This window comes from Choristoneura fumiferana, chromosome 30, assembly GCF_025370935.1.
Source record: "Choristoneura fumiferana chromosome 30, NRCan_CFum_1, whole genome shotgun sequence".
Taxonomy (NCBI): Eukaryota; Metazoa; Arthropoda; class Insecta; order Lepidoptera; family Tortricidae; genus Choristoneura; species Choristoneura fumiferana.
In genome coordinates, this window is record NC_133501.1 from 106,215 (window position 1) to 124,346 (window position 18,132).

General features: G+C 38.5%; 1 protein-coding gene across 1 annotated transcript; it reads right to left on the reverse strand.

Annotated features, from left to right (window-relative positions):
• Positions 1–74: 74 nt before the first annotated feature.
• On the reverse strand, positions 75–17,980 carry LOC141444795 (uncharacterized). Its single transcript, XM_074110445.1, has 14 exons — positions 17,769–17,980; positions 17,137–17,243; positions 16,414–16,548; positions 14,748–15,362; positions 14,511–14,638; positions 13,582–13,774; positions 11,773–11,915; positions 11,135–11,218; positions 9,185–9,311; positions 8,240–8,367; positions 6,769–6,871; positions 5,219–5,335; positions 3,943–4,140; positions 75–3,122 (listed from the first exon to the last, which is right to left on the reverse strand). The coding sequence occupies exons 2-14, from the start codon at positions 17,239–17,241 to the stop codon at positions 2,493–2,495; spliced, it is 2,706 nt and encodes a 901-aa protein (XP_073966546.1). The 5' UTR covers positions 17,242–17,243; positions 17,769–17,980; the 3' UTR covers positions 75–2,492.
• Positions 17,981–18,132: the final 152 nt, after the last annotated feature.

Sequence of the window (18,132 nt, forward strand, 5' to 3'; positions counted from 1 at the left end):
AGAGTTCATGTTCCGATATTTTTGATCACCTTACTTAGCCGACTGTACTATTAAAGGTTTAGTTAAAAACAAGATAGAGCTAAAACTTTTTATTCATGGAAAATGTAAATTCGACCTTATTTACACGCATAGTTCCATATTATACAAATAGTCGAAACGTAAGCCTAATTAAAATAAAAAAAACGTAGAAAGTTCAATCCGTCAGCTCTTAGAAAAACCTTCGGGTTTCGGGGGAAATCGAAAGGATTCGTTAGTAGAAAATGACAATTGTCTTTTTGACTTAATAGCGTTAGTAGCAGTCCATCACGCGAAGAGTGTACTCGTTTTGTTTTCATTGATTTACATAGAGCAGTTAAAACCACCACTTACATATTTATTTAGTTTGCTAATTTTCGGAAATTGATTTCCATGGGAAGTCAACTTAAACAGGGTATTACTGTAAATAGCCAATCACGGGATTTTTTTTATAATGTATATAAATATTTTGTAAAGAAGCTGATAGTTTTAAGAAAAGTAGTGATCGTAAATGAATAAGGTTCAAGACCAAGTTATAGAAGCAACGGGGGTTTCGCAAAGTACATAAAAAAAAATATTAAACGAAAGAAGACCAAAAAATTCATTCGACATACCCAAGAGAAGTAGATACAGTATTTAACAACATCTCTATATACTTCCAAATAAAAGTAGTGTGTTAAGGCGGGGTGTTCTCTATTTAAATTAACGATGGAATAAAACGAAAATGCTGATTTTGTTTTATTTGTATCATGACAAGTCATATTGTATTGAAATTAGAAAAAGATAAAGAAGCGTAATATTATTACAGTAAGGTTTGTTTTGTACTGATTGTTATTCTTTACATAACTTTTTACGGCAACTTTGAAAACTTTTGCAAGTTTATAACAGAACAGAACCGCATATCACGATCGTGTGTCATCGTCAATACCCGAAGCATGCTTCTAAAATCCGAAGGTTTTTTTAACAGCTCACGGAGTGTACGGCTAGAAGCCAGCAGTGCCACGTTATAGTAACGCTTTGGCGATTCGTCAGGCAAAGTATTAACATCTACCCTCAATGAGGGCTACCGTTTTCGCGCTCACCAGTTGGCGCCACTGTAGACAAAGGTCCTGCCTGAAGTATGGTGGTTAGTCGTTATTACGGGCGTGAAAACAAAATTTACATTTAAATCATACCTTAAAACCGTACCATAAAAATATCGAGCATGCCACAGTGTTGCGTAGTCCCGTTTTGTTCGGAAAAAAGGGAGGAAAAAGGTTTCCGAAAGACAAAACTGTCTAAAAACACAGACATTCGTTGCCCCGTAACGCATATTTGCCATAATTAATTTCAGATATTGTAAAATATTCACAAAATTATTCTAAATTCAAAACCAGTGACATTTGACATTTCTGAGACCTCACGCTGCACTAGCGCCTCTAGCGGCGAATTCATACGCGATAGCCGGGTGACACTATTTACCGGCACGGATATTACCGACATTGAAATACCGACCCGATATCTCGGGTACACGCCCATACAAACTGGTGTCAAACTGACAAGAGTTTCTATGGGCGTGTCACAAAATATCATGTCGGTACAGTACAATTACTTGGAGTTACAAATAAAACAGTTTTTACATAATCTGTAAACGTTGGTAGCGGTATACTAAAAATGGCTTTATTTGTATGACGTCAAAGTTGAAAATTGACTGAAGGCACGCCCATCTGTCAAGTGTTAACTCGAATTAATCAAACTGTATTATTGTACGTCCGGTAAATAGTGTCACCCGATAGCCCTCATTTTTTTTAGTTTTTCTTTATTATGAGAGGGACGTAAACGAGCAAGCGGGTTATCTGATGGGAAATTATCACCACCGCCCATGAGTACAGTCAACGTCATAAATAAGTGATCACTTTTGTACCTTGTCACTTTAACGTCATGTTTGAAAAGCCATACGAAATTGTGTAACGACTGAAAGCGACAAGGTACAGAAATCATAGTCTACCCGTGGCTATAACGCTAGTAGTAAAGGCAGACTTTGAAAGAAAAAAGGTGGAGCAATTTGGGTTTGAGGGTATCCGGTGATCGCTTTTACTAAAGGGCGGATAATGGATGCAATATGGTGACGAAAGTATAAGTTGGATAAGACTTATTAAACTTCGATTAATATTTTTGTATCAAAATGTATAGAAATTTGAGTGATGGTGTTGTTCCTAAGAATGGTGAAGTATCACTTTACGAATACGCACCTCTTACATCTGTAGATGTAGAGGCCATTCTCCCTACATAAGTGGATAGATATATATGTATTAAGGATATATAGAAGGAATGCACTGAAAATATGTAATATAGCAAAAAAAATACGATTATTTACTAGAATAATGAACTATTTTTCATTTATGCTCTCTTTTTTAAACCAATCGTAGTCATATCCATATTACGTATATCGTTCGACATGATTTTGACGTAAATTGCATCTGAACTGAGCTTATTATTTACTCTTCATCATCCATGGCTATCCTGTACACTTCACCATGAAGCACCACAAACTGTTTCCCTTCATTTTCAAACACCGCCAACGGTCTTTCTTCATCAATAACCATTTCTTGCTCCATTTTAACATTATCCTCCGCTATACCCCTTACTGCATTTTCGGTTTCATTAGCTTCTTCAAATTCCATTCTAGCTTCCATTTTCATAGTCTTAACTTCATCCTTCACATCCCCATCTCCGGCAGGCTTCAAAATTATGTCACTCTCTATTTCCACCTTAGGCACTTTCAGTTTTTCCGGTTTAGGCATTGGCATCTTCTTTTTCACTCTTAATATCTGATCACAATCTTCAGTGAACACGAAATAGTCCTTATAATCGACTGGCTTAGACTTCTGGTCGAGATAATCCAACAGACACACGTCGGTTTTTTCCAGCACTTCTCTCTCGCCTTCATTTATTTCTATCTTCATGTGGGCGTACACAAATAACTTGGTTTTGGATCTCTTGCATTTATTCTTGACCTTGGGAATGACGAGGTCGTGCAGTTTTTGAGAATGCTCCCTCAAGTTACGGAAGTAAGAGAACTCTTGGACGCAGAACTCGCATTTATAGAGTTTCGTTGGTGCGTGTACCTTAAAAAAAAAAGAAGACATGTTTTTACAACCGTAGTAATTACATATTGGGACCCACTCAGAGAGAAGACGGAAGCTGGAGGGTGAAGAAGCATAAGGAAATCAAAGACCATAGTGTCTGAGCCCAATATTACTGGAGAGACCAAAGCGTACAGACTCCGGTCACAAAACACAGATAGTTCAGAAGTCAATCTCATGTATCTACTTCACTTTTCATACCTACGCTCGGCGGTCGCTCTAAGGTTGTCAACTATGGCTTATGCACCGAAAAACTATCGTGGTAGTGGCACTCGTATCTAGTTGTTTGATTTATTGTTGAGAATAAAACGGGAAGGATGGAAATATAAATTAATAACTAAAATATTTTAATTTTAATGTCATTGTTATATTATAAATTTGTCACAGAAAGTATCTTGCGACGATTTCGTTATTGGCGAAATTCACGATTATTTTATTTAAACAACCATCCACTGAACAGTTATAAGAACTTTTTTTTGTTGCTCCATTATTGTACAAAAAAGTTCACAGACGCGTGTCTCAAGAGGGTGTGCACTCGCGCTCGCCCTGGTCCCAACCGGTCCAAGATATCGTGTCCGTGAACAGTGTCTATGTGTGCGTTGCTCGAGCGCACTTGTATGGAGATTGACTTCTGAACTATATGTTTTGTGCTCCGGTGGCTTGTACACATGGAAAGGTTGGGAGAGGATCTAGCCGGGAAAAGAGCGTACAGCGCGCACAGATACGGCTTGCTGGCGTGACACATGTGGGTCACGTGCCTGCTGTGTGATGAGTCAGTCAGTCAGTCAGTCAGTCAGCGCACCTTCAGTATGTGGTCCCTGGCGTCCCCCTTGTGCTGGAACCGCCGCGGGCACAGCGCGCACAGATACGGCTTGCTGGCGTGACACAGCATGTGGGTGACGTGTGTGGCGGGCGTCATGCTGGTGGCACCGCACAGGCGGCAGTAATGGGAGTCGCTCGCGTGGAGCTTCAAGTGGGCTTCTAGGTGCTTTTTGTGGATCTGTGGGGACAATAACAGATAATAAAAAAAATGATAAAAATCGATTAAAACTGCAGTGCACACTAACAATATGCAATGTTTACTTTTAAGTCTGGACTGATGTTTTGTACCTGTATCTAATAATCTTGATTGTGTTTGCAGTACCAAATAATAGTAGATTGTACGGCTTACTAATGTTTCGGCGAATAACGTTTGGCAACCTGTTTCATTTCGCAACTTTTAATTTCCCAACTGTTTAATATTTCTGATACTGTAAATATTTCAGGATTTTTATAAAACTAACCTAACATAACCTAAAGGGTTCTACACGATGGCCCTGAAATAAATCCTGAAATATTTACAGTTTTAGAGTTTGCGATATGAAAAGTTGCGAAATGAAACAGGTTGCCAAACGTTACGTTGCGAAAAGGCAGTACTCGAGATTGTACAACAAGAGCATAAAACGAGCCATTTTACCCAAGACGAATAACACAATTTGTATTTTCGATATGGTTTCACGGGATACCCGTAAAAGTAACAAATTTGGAGTAGTAAATAAAAAATACAAAAAGACTCCAAAAAAACAATCATAATTTGATTGCTTCGTAGCGACATCTCTTGGCTGGGTGAGCGGTTGGTTCCGAAAGAATGTGACGTCTCTCGACAAAACATAGATGTCGCTAGTGCTGCTGCTTAAGTAGCATAGTAGAAATAAGCAACCTGAGATATGTATGCATAGGAAAAATTCGTGTCTAGATTCCTGTCCAGCGGTGGTGTAGGGGCTATAGCGCGCAGCACGGATTGCTGAGGACCTGGGTTCGATTCCCAGTGCTGGTCTCTTTTTCTGGTTTTTCTGTGCATCCATGTCTCAGTTTTTATTTTCGAACTAAATGTTATTTTTTCATATTTTCCGGTTTTAAACTACTTTTTTAGTCAAATATCCACTTGTATGGGGAAAAAGAACTCTCTACATAACATGATAAGTTTACGACAATCTAATTTAAAGTCAAAAGGCATCATTTAGGTAGTCGAAAGGTGAAAAGTCACTATGACAGGTCAAAAAATGACATAAAAATTCCGCTCAGTGGATGTGACTCACCGATTTCCCGCAGATATCGCATATGGCGTTTTTGGTCGTGTACCGGTAGTGGAGGGTTGGATGTTGCGTATTGTAATGCCGTACATACTGCAGCTTGTCTTTCAAGATCTCCGGGCACTGGAACAGTCGACACCATAGTTTAATCAGGTTTAAACTTTTTCATCACACTTGCTCGTAAACAGTGTCGAAACATGCAGGCTACTTTGGTTGCAACCCCCCAAATAAAACCCTCGACCTTAATGTGCTTCTCATGAAACCCAAGATCGGTAAATTAATCATTGCGCGTACAAATTTTCTTGTCATGAAGCCCAAGGTCGGTAAATGAGTCAGTTCCCGTACTATACTAATGGTGCTGCGCGCGCTGGCAAGAGCGCAGCCTAGGTTATCGCCAATATTTGGAACAATTATATTTTTTCTTGTAGAAATATAAAATTTTACTCGCAAATGTGATGAAAAACATTGTATGTCGCACGGGCGGTACTAGAATCACGAACATCAACTCAATAAAGCCCTCTGTCTTCGACTTCGGGCTTCCAATAGACTCTCGTTCGTAATTCGTTATTTACCGCCCTTAAGACACATTGTACTATTTTATTATGTACAGCCGCCATCAAATATTTCTTTCCAGTTTTATATTTTTATTAGGCTTACGTTTTGACTATTTGTATAATATGGAAGTATGCGTGTAAATAATGTCGAATTTACATTTTCCATGAATAAAAAGTTTTAGCTCTATCTTGTTTTTAACTACACCTTTAATAGTAAAGTCGGCTAAGGTGATCAAAATATAACAGAGTGCATGTTCCGATATTTTTGACTACCTTTGCAGCTCCGAAATATCAGATGGTGAGTGTACACAAAACAGAACACACAACACTAGCTCTTTTATGATTTTACGATGCACTGTCAAGCCAGTGGGCCCTTAAAGAACTCCGCAGGGTGGCAACCGACTGTGCCCGCCTGATATCACTTCGTAACCGATTCCACAGACTCACAGCGTGCACGGAGAAAGATTTGGATTCACTGTATGTTTATCTATTGCCCAGTATCCATAGTACAAGCTTTGCTTAGTTTGGGACTAGGTCAATTGGTGTCAAGTGTCCCATGATATTATTTATTTTATTTATTTACTTACAATGAACTTTTTTTTTTTTCAGTTAAACGCAGGTATCCTTTATTTTCTAATTCAGAGAGGCCTGTGTCCAGCAGTGGGATGTACATACGCTGGGATGGTCATTTATTTACACACAATATTCGCACTCCCTGATCAACATCGAATCAAGTCGAATTAAAGTAGTTTACACTTTAGTACCGCTCTCACTTCATGTTAGAACTTTTATAAACTTTTATAAAATAAAAAAGTTATTAAAAAAATATTAAAATTGTGTTGTCTGTTGTTGTGTTTCTTGACAACGTACTAAAGTGTAAAGATAATTTTGAACTCAACTCAAAATGGTAACATTCTAATTTGGAATTAATTCAACATCTATAAATTGTGATTATTTTGAGTTGACACGCTGTTGATTTAGGAGTGCGGGGTTTATACTTACGTAACAGCATTGCCTTGGATACTTTGCTGCTTTACATGTAATGTAATGTGTCTCTAGCTGATCCTCGTTCTCAAATAATTTCTTGCACGGTAGACAGGCAAGCCTGTAATTAATTAATTAATTATACATTAGTACAGTCTGCCCTACTTATTGTTTACGAGCGATATATTACTGACGGACTAAATAGGGTTTATTTTTTCATCCAGGTATCTTACCCATTGATTTTAACGAATTGAAGTCAGCCGTGGTGGCCTAGTGGCTTGACCTATCGCCTCTCAAACAGAGGGTCGTGGGTTCAAACCCCGGCTCGCACCTCTTGAGTTTTTCGAAATTCATGTGCGGAATTACAATTGAAATTTACCACGAGCTTTGCGGTGAAGGAAAACATCGTGAGGAAACCTGCACAAACCTGCGAAGCAATTCAATGGTGCGTGTGAAGTTCCCAATCCGCACTGGGCCCGCGTGGGAACTATGGCCCAAGCCCTCTTGTTCTGAGAGGAGGCCTGTGCCCAGCAGTGGGTCGTATATAGGCTGGGATTATGTCATTTATAGAATCGTAAACTATGCATTTGATCATGTGATGATCTTTAGCAAAGTTTTTGTGCATGAGCCCACGAAGGTTTCTGAGTTGGTACGACCAAAATTTGACGCGACCGAAGCTGCGAGCAAAAGCTAGTTGCATAATACAATACAATGACTATTTATAGTACCTTTTTGAACATGAAACTACCGTGAGACTCACTCATATAATATAATGACCCGGATAACTGACGTCTTAAATCGAGTTAGCTCGACATGTTTCGGGCTAATCCGTAGCCCTTCGTCTTCGGAGCAACGCGACTCAGCGGCTGCTGCAACACGCCGCCGCTCTGCTCGCGCGACTACCCGACTGCCGCTGCCGCTGAGTCGCGTTGCTCCGAAGACGAAGGGCTACGGATTAGCCCGAAACATGTCGAGCTAAACTCGATTTAAGACGTGAGTTATCCGGGTCATTATATTTAATATTTATAGTACCTACACCAAAAATAGTAAGCGATGCAGAAAACAGGTACACAGAGAGAAAATTACAAAGTAAGCATAAGCAATGAGCATAATTCGTGTATCTTTATATGTGGTAGAGCCTTACTGTAACCACTTGATGGCTGCAGTACGAATGGGCCGGCTCAACCGGGTTAGTACCACACATACAGAATACCGGCATGAGTATTTTTGCTACTGTGTTTCGTACGGTGAGTGGGAGTTCCGGAGGCCCAACTCCCCTCCCCCTTCCCCTTCCTCCCTCCCCCATTAGCCCCACTTTTAGGCCGGCAACACACCCGCAGTCCTAATAATGCTGTAAGTGTCTATGGGCGCCGGTGATCACTTAACATCAGGTGACCCGCATGCTCGTTTGCCAGCTATTTGATATAAAAAAAATCTATGAAATATCTCTTTCTAAAGATAAGCTAAAACCAACGCTTGAGATACTTACTCGATGTCGCTCGCGCCAGCGTGGTTCAAAAGAACTAGATGCGTCTCCAGACTCCGCTTGTCTATGAATTGAATGCCGCAGTCGCTGCATCGATACTGGGGGTCGCCCACTAGTGGGTCGTTCAGACTCTACAAAAATAAATCATATCCCAGATGAATTTTTGCTAAAAACATTTTTAATCCGATACACTCTTTATTGAGCACAAAACAGTAAGCAGTATAGAAAACACAGATAAAGCAAGCAAAACGCGGCCTTATCGCTTCAGAGCGATCTCTTCCAGGCAACTTTTACAATAAAAAGAAGTAAGGAACAAAATTTTAGCAGGTTAAACACCCAAGAGTCGTCTTTGATCTTTAATATGTATTAAAATATGTATTTATCTATACATATAAGTATGTTTATCCGTTGCCTAGTATCCATAGCACAAGCTTTGCTTAGTTTGGAACTAGGTCAATGAGAACTATCGCGTATGAATTCGCCGCTAGAGGCGCTAGTGTAGCGAGAGGTCTCCGAAATGTAGAATCTCATTGTTTTTGAGTGAGCTACACGGGTTTATTTATAATTAGAATCATTTTGTGAATATTTTGCCATACCTGAAATTAATTATGCCAAATATGCGTTACGGGGCAATGAATGTCTGTGTTTTGAGACAGTTTTGTCTTTCGGAAACCTTTGTCCTCCCTTTTTTCCGAACAAAACGGGACTACGCAACACTGTTGCATGCTCGATATTTTTATGGTACGGTTTTAAGGCATTAAAAATAATCTAAATGTAAATTTTGTTTTCACGCCCGTAATAACAATCACTATACCTACTTCAGGCAGGACCTTTGTCTACAGTGGCGCCAACTGGTGAGCGCGAAAACGGTAGCCCTCATTGGTGTCCCGTGATGTTTATTATTATTATTTATTGTACTAAAAGTATTAATAACAGCGTTGAACTTACGATATACTTATGCTCAGTCAATTGATGCTTGTAGTACATCTTCGTACTGTTAAACAGCTGCCCACAAAGGTTGCAAGTGATTTTAGTATTATGCTTGTAACGATGGAGCGAAAGTCCTCTGTAGTCTCTGAAAAATAAGATTTATAAGTTTTGATTTGAATAAATAAACGAACCTTGTCATTTCAAAGTTCTATACCACAAAGACGGCTGAAGCAATTTTTATCAAACATAGCTGAGAACCACCGGAAGCAAACTCGCTTCCACGTAAAAAGATCCGCATCGAAATAAGTCTATCCGTTTGAGAGCTACGATGCCATAGACCAGGGTTTCTCAAACTTATGGCTCCACGTACCCCTGTTAAAGTTTCTAGACAACAGCGAACCCCTACCTCCCCCCCCCAAAGATAGTAATAAAATTGGCTGTTGGAGACACTAAGTTTATTTTTATTTCAATCATCATCATAATATAATGTATATTATTTATTTCAATAAAGGTAACAAATATAATTAGGTAAGAATCATCTTGCCAACGAAAATACAAACTAAAACAAACAACAACAAATAACAAACCAATGAGTAACAAATTTGGAGTTGACATAAAAAATACAAAAAGACCAACCAATCTTAATCATCTTGCCAGTCTTGCAGCCTCCATCACGTACAAACCTTGTCGCGAACCCCTACCATCGAATAGCGAACCCCGGGGTTCGCGTACCCCACTTTGAGAAACCTGCCATAGACAGACAGACATTGCTGTCAAACTTATTACACCCTTTTTTTGGCGTGGGGTTCAAAAACAGTAAATGTCTTGAGAACATTATGTCAGGTAACAACCAGACAAAAATTAGTGAAATATTAACCTTACGATGCTATGCATAAGTCTGATTATCTCTCTTGACTTTTATTGGAAGTTAGTGACTTTTGGTTGTCACCCGACGATTTATAAATTTCAAGTACAGATCTATTGAATAATGTTTTATTCCGCCATATTTTGTCGGATGACTTCGTTTTTATCTTGCTTTCTCAATTGGGATGCACCAAAAAAATAAGCTATAGTTTTTATTTTATTTTTGGAAAGAATAGGATATTTTAAGATACCATTTTCATCGATTTTGAATTTGGATGAGTATTTAATTTTTTATATTTTTTGTATGAAATACGCTGGATGACGTCACAGTGAGACAGTCACGTTCCATTGCCTTGAAAAATTCAGGTCGTACATAACATAATCTGTGGCATTACAATGTGACAATAATACAAGCACGGCTTAGGGTCCTAAATGAACCATGACAAATAGTTTTATTTATCTCTTCTTTTAGCTTCGATTATTCCTATATTTGTTTAATGGTGTGATAGTAAATAGATATTTTTTATTAAAATCGGATATTTTTTTATATTTACTTATAACGTCGTAATTTCATAATTTAATTTGTAAAAATACATTGGAAATACTCTTATACATTTCGGACTTTACGATAAATGACAACTGTTTAAAGCCGGGTGCGCATCATGTCATTAAAGTTCTATCTTTGTCACTCTTTGCTATTATAAGCAGGACAGCAACATTTCAAACTGTCAATTTGCTTTAGAGTGTAGACCTGCTTTGTGACGGGACACTGCAGGGGTCAAATGAAGGTCATTACTTAATTTTTGCTTATTTAATTCAGTTTATTATATTTTTGGAAACTGATTTCTGAAAACGCTTCACAATGCCTATTTATCCAAACGCTTTTCTATTTATTATACCTTGTCAAAAATTGGGACATCCCAATTGTAAACTTCAGTAAGCTAGTTGAGACAGCAAGATAAATGCAAACTTTTCCAACGAAACACGATGGCAATACATTATACACTACATCTGTAGCTCATCTCATCACAAAAAACAGTAGCTCTGGTATACCGGTCGGTATGGTTGACCTGAGGATGATAAACAGGGATATTAATAACTCACTTGAAAGTAGCATCGCATTCTTCGCAGGACCAAGGTTTTTCCACTGCACGATGTGTATTATTGGCATGTTGGAGAGCTGGCAGGCTAAAAAAAACATGGGACAATTAGCACGTCTATGGGAGGTACCATCAGCCAAATAAGTGGTCTATCAATTTTTAAACAAGTTCCTATCAAATGAATATGTCGCTAAAGTCGAACTTTCAAGTTGACAGACACCTCTATTGGCATTATTGTTTTATGATATGCCAACGATTATCAACTATAGGGTGGTAGACCACATATTTGGCTGATGGTACCCTAACATTTTTTATTTTAGTATTGTACCATTTTGTCGGCATAGTTAACATATATATCCGTGCAAAATTACAGCTTTCTAGTATTGATAATCCCTGAGCAAAGCCGCGGACGGACAGACAGACAGACATGGCGAAACTATAAAGGTTCCGTTTTTGCCATTTTGGCTCCGGAACCCTAAAAACGCGTAGGTCACCAATACTCATTTGACTTATGAATTTCTTCTGTCCAAATCCTACTTATGTACATTATAAATGTGAAAGTTTGTGTGTGTGTGTGTGTGTGTGTGTGTGTGTTTTTTTTAATTTAAATGAATACTTGGAGTTTAAATGAAATAGACGAACCGTTCAGTGAAAACCTCTTTGCAGTAGTTGCACGTGTACAGATACTTGTGTCTTATTTGCATGTGTTCCTCCATTTTCACCTTGTTTTTCACCCACTTGCCGCATATGTCGCATTTGCAATGGTTTTCCGTGATCACTTCAGGCTGAAAAAAAATTACAGGATTTAAACCCCTGTGGCTTTCTTCCGAGATATACATTTAGATTGTAGAATATTTTATAGTATTAGTCGCCATCATACATTCATATTTGTCATAAGTACTTAAACAGCAAAGAGAAGTCACTTTTCAATTATTAATTTAACGTATGGAATACGTGTCACTGCAAAACTGTGTAAGAAATATAAATTAAAACTTAAATCTAGATTTCTTGAAATATTCCACAGCTTTCTTTGACAGCTTCTTGAGGTCGTCTGCTTTTCCCCTTGTTCCCCCAAATCCCAAATCCAAACCCAAATCCCCCAAAACCCCGATTTTTGATTAGGAATTATTTGTCCTCTCCCAGTGCTGGTAATGGAAGTTAGTTATGTACGAGGAACAAGGGTACTTTTCAATATATTCGAAACACATAACGAGCTAAAATTATCAGATAGCACAGAGCGTCAAAGGTAGTCTCAGTCTATCGGCGTCTTTGTGGACCCTAATATAATGCCGCTGACGCCAAATTCTAATAAATATTTCATGGTATATTCTGAACATAAATGTCCTGTTAAATGCGCCAACATTTAACTTAAGAGTGCAGCTGTTGCCGGTTTTAGGATAGCAAACATTTTGTTTTTCACTTCGATTTCATCTCGGATGTCGTGAACGCCGATGGGCGTCTGTCTAAAGAAGCGTTGGCATCGGGGCAAAGTACGTAATCTGGTCAGACACACCTGTACATTAAAAAAAAAACTTCCAGCTTTTATAAAGTAACGAAGGCCGTCGCGGGCTCTTGAACTATATTTTTATGGAGTTTTACAATACATTCAGTTTGTATTTTCGATATGGTTTCACGGGATACCCGTAGAAGTAAAGTAACAAATTTGAAGTTGAAATAAAAAATACAAAAATACTCCAAAAAAAACAATCATAATTTGATTGCTTAGTAGCGACATCTCTTGTCTGGGTGAGAGGCTAGTTCCGAAAGAGTGTGACGTTTGTCGACGAAACATAGATGTCGCTAGTGCTGCTGCTTAAGTAGCTTAGTAGAAATAAGCAACCTGAGATATATATGCATAGGAAAAATTCGTGTCTAGATTCCTGTCCAGCGGTGGTGTAGGGGTTATAGCATGCAGCACGGATTGCTGAGGACCTGGGTTCGATTCCCAGTGCTGGTCTCTTTTTCTGGTTTTTCTGTGCATCCATGTCTCAGTTTGTATTTTCAATACAAGATAATAAATTACTCTTTATTGTACACCCAAATAGTAAGCGATACAGAAAACAGGTACACAGAGATAAAATTACAAATTAAGCAATAGGCAGGTGGTAGGACCTTGTGCAAGGTCCGCCCGGATTACTCCCACCATCTTGCTCGCTAATCCTGCCGTGAAGCAGCAGCGCTTGCACTGTTGTGTTTCGGCGTGGAGAGCAAGACAGCCGGTGAAATTATTAGCACTTGAGGTATCCCATCTTAGGCCTCTAGGTTGGCAACGCATCTGCAATCCGCCTGGTGTTGCAGATGTTTATGAGCGGTGGATATCTCTTACCATCAGGAGACCCACTTGCTCGTTTTCCATCCAGTCGAATAAAAAAAAAGGCAGCTTTTTGTTTTTTGTCTTTTTAACTCTTAATTCTTTATTTTTTATTGACAAATAAATATTACAAGGATTACCTCTGGATACACCTTCCCCTCCCACAGCTCCCTCAGCGCCCTCACATGATGCATCATGTTATGCGTGAGCGACAGTATAGTGAAACAGTCCATCGGCCGCCATATCTTGCGAGCTTGCTGCCGCCTTGTAGTTTCTTCTATCCTCTTCCGGATCAAGTATTCGCAACACTTGTTGTGTTTTACTATGTCGTGCCTGTTAGTGCAAAGATGTAGAAGTTAAGATGGATCAATCAACTATTTAGGGGCTGTTTCACCATCCATTGATTTAGTGTTAACTGACGGTTAAATGTGATACTGTCTCTATTTGTTTTGTTCGAATAGACGGAGACGGCATCACATTTAACCGTTAGTGTTGTTATTCTGTCCCGTAACTCAGGTCACATCAGTAATACACTTTGTTACAAAAAATATTTGCAATGTATGTATACTATATTATCATGCTTAGGCGATGAGCCAAGAAGTAATCGCCTTAAAACTGTCACAACTCAACGTTTAGTTGATTTCTACCCCATAAATTCATACTTTACTCAGATGTTATCATGGCAAAATATTGTGTTGGTGTGTTCTTACAGCGTGGAGGTGGAGGAGCGCGAACACACATTTGTTTCATAGAGGTAGCTATCGTAAGGTGAGTCAAGTAATTCCTTCTAGTTCATTGATTTAGTTCATTGATACCCGTAGCGCCATCTGTGGGCTTTGTAGGGAACAACCCCACCGGCCCCCGCGCCGACAAGTACAGCGCCCGGCGCGTTTTAAAAGATGGCGAAATGAACTGATGTTATGGCCGAACTAATAATATGTGAATTGTGTGATAATTGTGATTTCCATAAGTTAAAATTGTACACGAACATTCTGGTGGTAAAAATTGTGAATAAACGAATAAATGGTGATGTATAAACACGCTCGTTTCAATATTTTTTAATACTTACAGGCTGTATCGCTTTACATTGCATTTGCATGTATATTCATACATGTGGCAGCGAGCCACATGTATATTCAAATCTTCTACAGTAGGGTACTTGTTTCTACACACTACGCAATCATGGTTAAAACGCCTCTGCAAAAAGGAAAAAAATTAATGCAAGATTTTTTTGCAAAAATTAAGTTTCAAGATTTTACCCAAATAAACAAACAGGGCAAGCCATATAAAAGCTTGTAATACTTACGCTGTTATGGTACGTGACGTGCTCCACCAAGCCTTGCATACTATCATGTATGGTCAGACACATGGAACACTTATACAACGCATGTGCAAACTCTTTGCTTCTCCTTCTTATCTCCATCCTCTCTATCTGATCAGCCAAACTGAGCACCCTGATATCACACGACTCCAAAACTTGCAACAACCCATGTACCGACATCTTACTGATCTTCTGACTCATAATATCCACTACTTCTTCTTTAACCGGCTCAATTTCATCAGGTTCAGGACTTTGTGCTTCATCAACATCTTCTTTTAGATCTTTGAAGACATCATTGAGATCAATATCTAAAAGTTCCTCCTTGATATTCATATCGTCATTAAAATCATCATCGTACGGAGCATCATTTAGTTCATTTGTTTCTTCATTTTGTTCACTAGGTGCTAGTGTTTCTTCAGCGTTGTCGGGTTTTATATCAACAACTCTGGTATAGAATGGTCCAGTTGGTTCCAGTTCATGCTGTGGCTTCTCAGCTTCAGTTATGACAATGGAATGCGTTTTTTGGGGCTCCCAAAAACCAAGTGAAGAATTTAAATTAGTTTTCTTACGGTTGACTGTAATAATGTCGCTGTAGGTCACCTTTTGAAAAAAAAGGTATTTAAAAAAAACTGTACATGGTACAGTCACCAGCACCAATATCTGACACAAGCGTGTATAAATATCTGATACAACTCTATGTCTAGTAGGGTCAGAAGGACATGTCAGATATTTTCTCAACCGCTGTGGCAGATATTAATGCTGGTGACTTTACGTGATTGGATCTACTTGCATGGGTAGTTAAAAATAGGTAAAATATATATGTCCTTGCAATAGAATACATCTCGATACAATCAAATTATGTCACTGCGTTTTTCTCATAATTATGGTTTAAAAAACTAATTGGCTGTGACAGACAAACTGACACGTCTGGTAGCCTAGTGGTTTGACCTCTCTAGTAGAGGGCTGTGGGTTTGAGTCTGGGCCCGCACTCGTGAGTTTTATATTGAACGAAAACACCGTGAGGAAACCTGAATAAAAGTGCAAAGAAATCCTATCAAAGTGATCCTATAAATACAGAGTGGTTGGGACATTTCCCCAAAATCGTCTTTTCTTAGTACCTAAATTTCCAGTTGCACATTTTCCTATTCTTGATTTATACCAAATCCTCCTAATATGATTTTTCCATACGCAGATTTTCCTGAATGCTTTTTTTCCCAATATGCTTTTTAACTGAAGCTTATTTTCACAATTGCGTTTATTTTTGCTCACGCGGAGCTCCTATTTTTGTGTAGTTTTGGCCCTTAACATAACCTAAACCTACCTATGTTTCAGTGTCGATTAAAATTGGCACGAAAAACGCAAATAAGCTTCAGTAAAAAAGCATATTGGGAAAAAAAACATTTATGCAAATCTGTGAATGGAAAAATCATGTAAGGAATAAATATGTCTGGTGTAAATTAAGAATAGGAAAATATGTGAATGGAAATTTTTCTACTAGGAAATGACGATTTAGGGCAAATGTCCTTCCTAACCCCCCTTTTGGTGGCCTAGTGATTTGACCTATGGCATCTTAAGTAGAGGACTGAGTTTTCTAAATTAATTTACATTTCATACCATGATTACGGTGACGGATAATGCTGTATTTAATCACCTGTTTCCTGACGGACATGATCTCCTTCATCACAAAATGGGCCCGACGGCTCTTCCGTCGGAATGCCAGACACTTCTTGACCATTGTGCGGCACTCCAGGCAGAAGTAGTGGGGGTAGCCGTCGCCATCTGCGATCTGCGTGGATAGCAATACAATAGATAGACAGACATAATAGCACATTGTGTAAGGTCGATAAATAAGGAATTATGAACGAGAGTCTATTAAGAATTCTGAAGTCCAAGACTGAGGAAATAATGAGTTGATGTAGGTACATAATTTCAGTACCGCCTGTGCAACATGTTTTTTATCACAATACAATACAATAACGTTTTATTGCACACCAACACATAGCAAGCAGTACGGAAAACAGGTATATATATACACAGACTCACATTTACACTCACATAAAAATGTATAAAAATTTATAATAGTAAACATATAAAATTGTATCTACAGGTATTTGTAAGACAGAAAATATAATGATACTGTTGGTGCTGCTGCCGGTGCTGCCCCAAACTCACCAGCACCAATATCTGACACAAGCGTGCATAAATATCTGATATGACTATTTCTAGGGCTGGAAGGACATGTCAGATATTTTTGCACGCTCCGCTGTGGCAGATATTAATGCTGACTGTATACACATCAAACTGACTGAGCAAATCGTTAACCTGGACTGTTAGCCTAGAAATGTACCTGTCTTTTTTCCAAATAAATAAATACCTGGAGGCCGGTGAGTGTGGTGTACAGCCTCTTGCAGCCATCGCTGATCTTCTCTAACTTGCCACTGACGGTAAGACATCCGCGACAGGCCCTGACGTCCCACATGGCTGCAGAATACAGGATAAGCATTTGTAAATAACCTACTTAACCTTAACAAAGTTTAAAATAAAATATATTACCACATCCAGAAATAATTATGCTGAAAATACTAGACTAGAATCAAATGTATTATCAAAATTTGGGATTTTTAGCTTCAATATTGCCAGACCTCTTTTAAAGACCTTCTTTTCTCCCTCATTCAATGAGTGGAAAAGAAAAAGCTACTAAAACTGAACTTGTAACCAAAAATTTAGATCTCTTAGCTTAATATTGGCTGAAATTCTATCAGCAGTTCCAAGACAGCTGAATGTCTTGGAGACAACCGTCTTTAGTTTCACCAAACATAGCTAAGAACCATCTCGATCAAATCATCTATCAAACCAAAAAATTCTATCAAAATCGGTTCATCCGTTTAGGAGCTAAGACGCCACAGACAGACAAGATAAGATAATAACATCCCTGTTTTTGTGCCGGGAGTTAAAAGAGTGAAGATGTATTTTATTCGATATGAAACAAATAGCAAAACGTTTTACCCTTTTTTAGCTATTCGCAGAACCCAAAGCGATTGTTAGTACATTTAAATACTGTGCTACATATTTTGAAAGAATAATACACCGCCAAAATAGAATTATAACCACAGAATCTTAAAATTCTACAGACAGTGGATGAATTTAGACTATCGAACACAACACACAGCAAACATACAATTTTCAATCCGTAGTCCGTCGAACAAAATGGCCGTGCATTGATGTGAACTGGCAAGTAAAAATCAATGTGGCCAACGTTAAGAACCTAACTTTAAACATTCGGGAAACGTTTTTAATAGAAACTTAATAAATTTCAGCTAGATATGTTTGTTTACTACCACAGATTGTAACATTTGTTTTTTTCGTAACT

Bases quoted from the DNA above. Each gene is read 5' to 3' on its own strand.
- LOC141444795 (XM_074110445.1), bottom strand. From the start codon at position 17,241: ATGTGGGACGTCAGGGCCTGTCGCGGATGTCTTACCGTCAGTGGCAAG. The intron at 14,639-14,747 runs GTAAGTATTACA...TCCTTTTTGCAG, and splicing joins ACGTCACGTACCATAACAGC to AGGCGTTTTAACCATGATTG. The intron at 13,775-14,510 runs GTAAGTATTAAA...TTGCACTAACAG, and splicing joins AATGTAAAGCGATACAGCCT to GCACGACATAGTAAAACACA.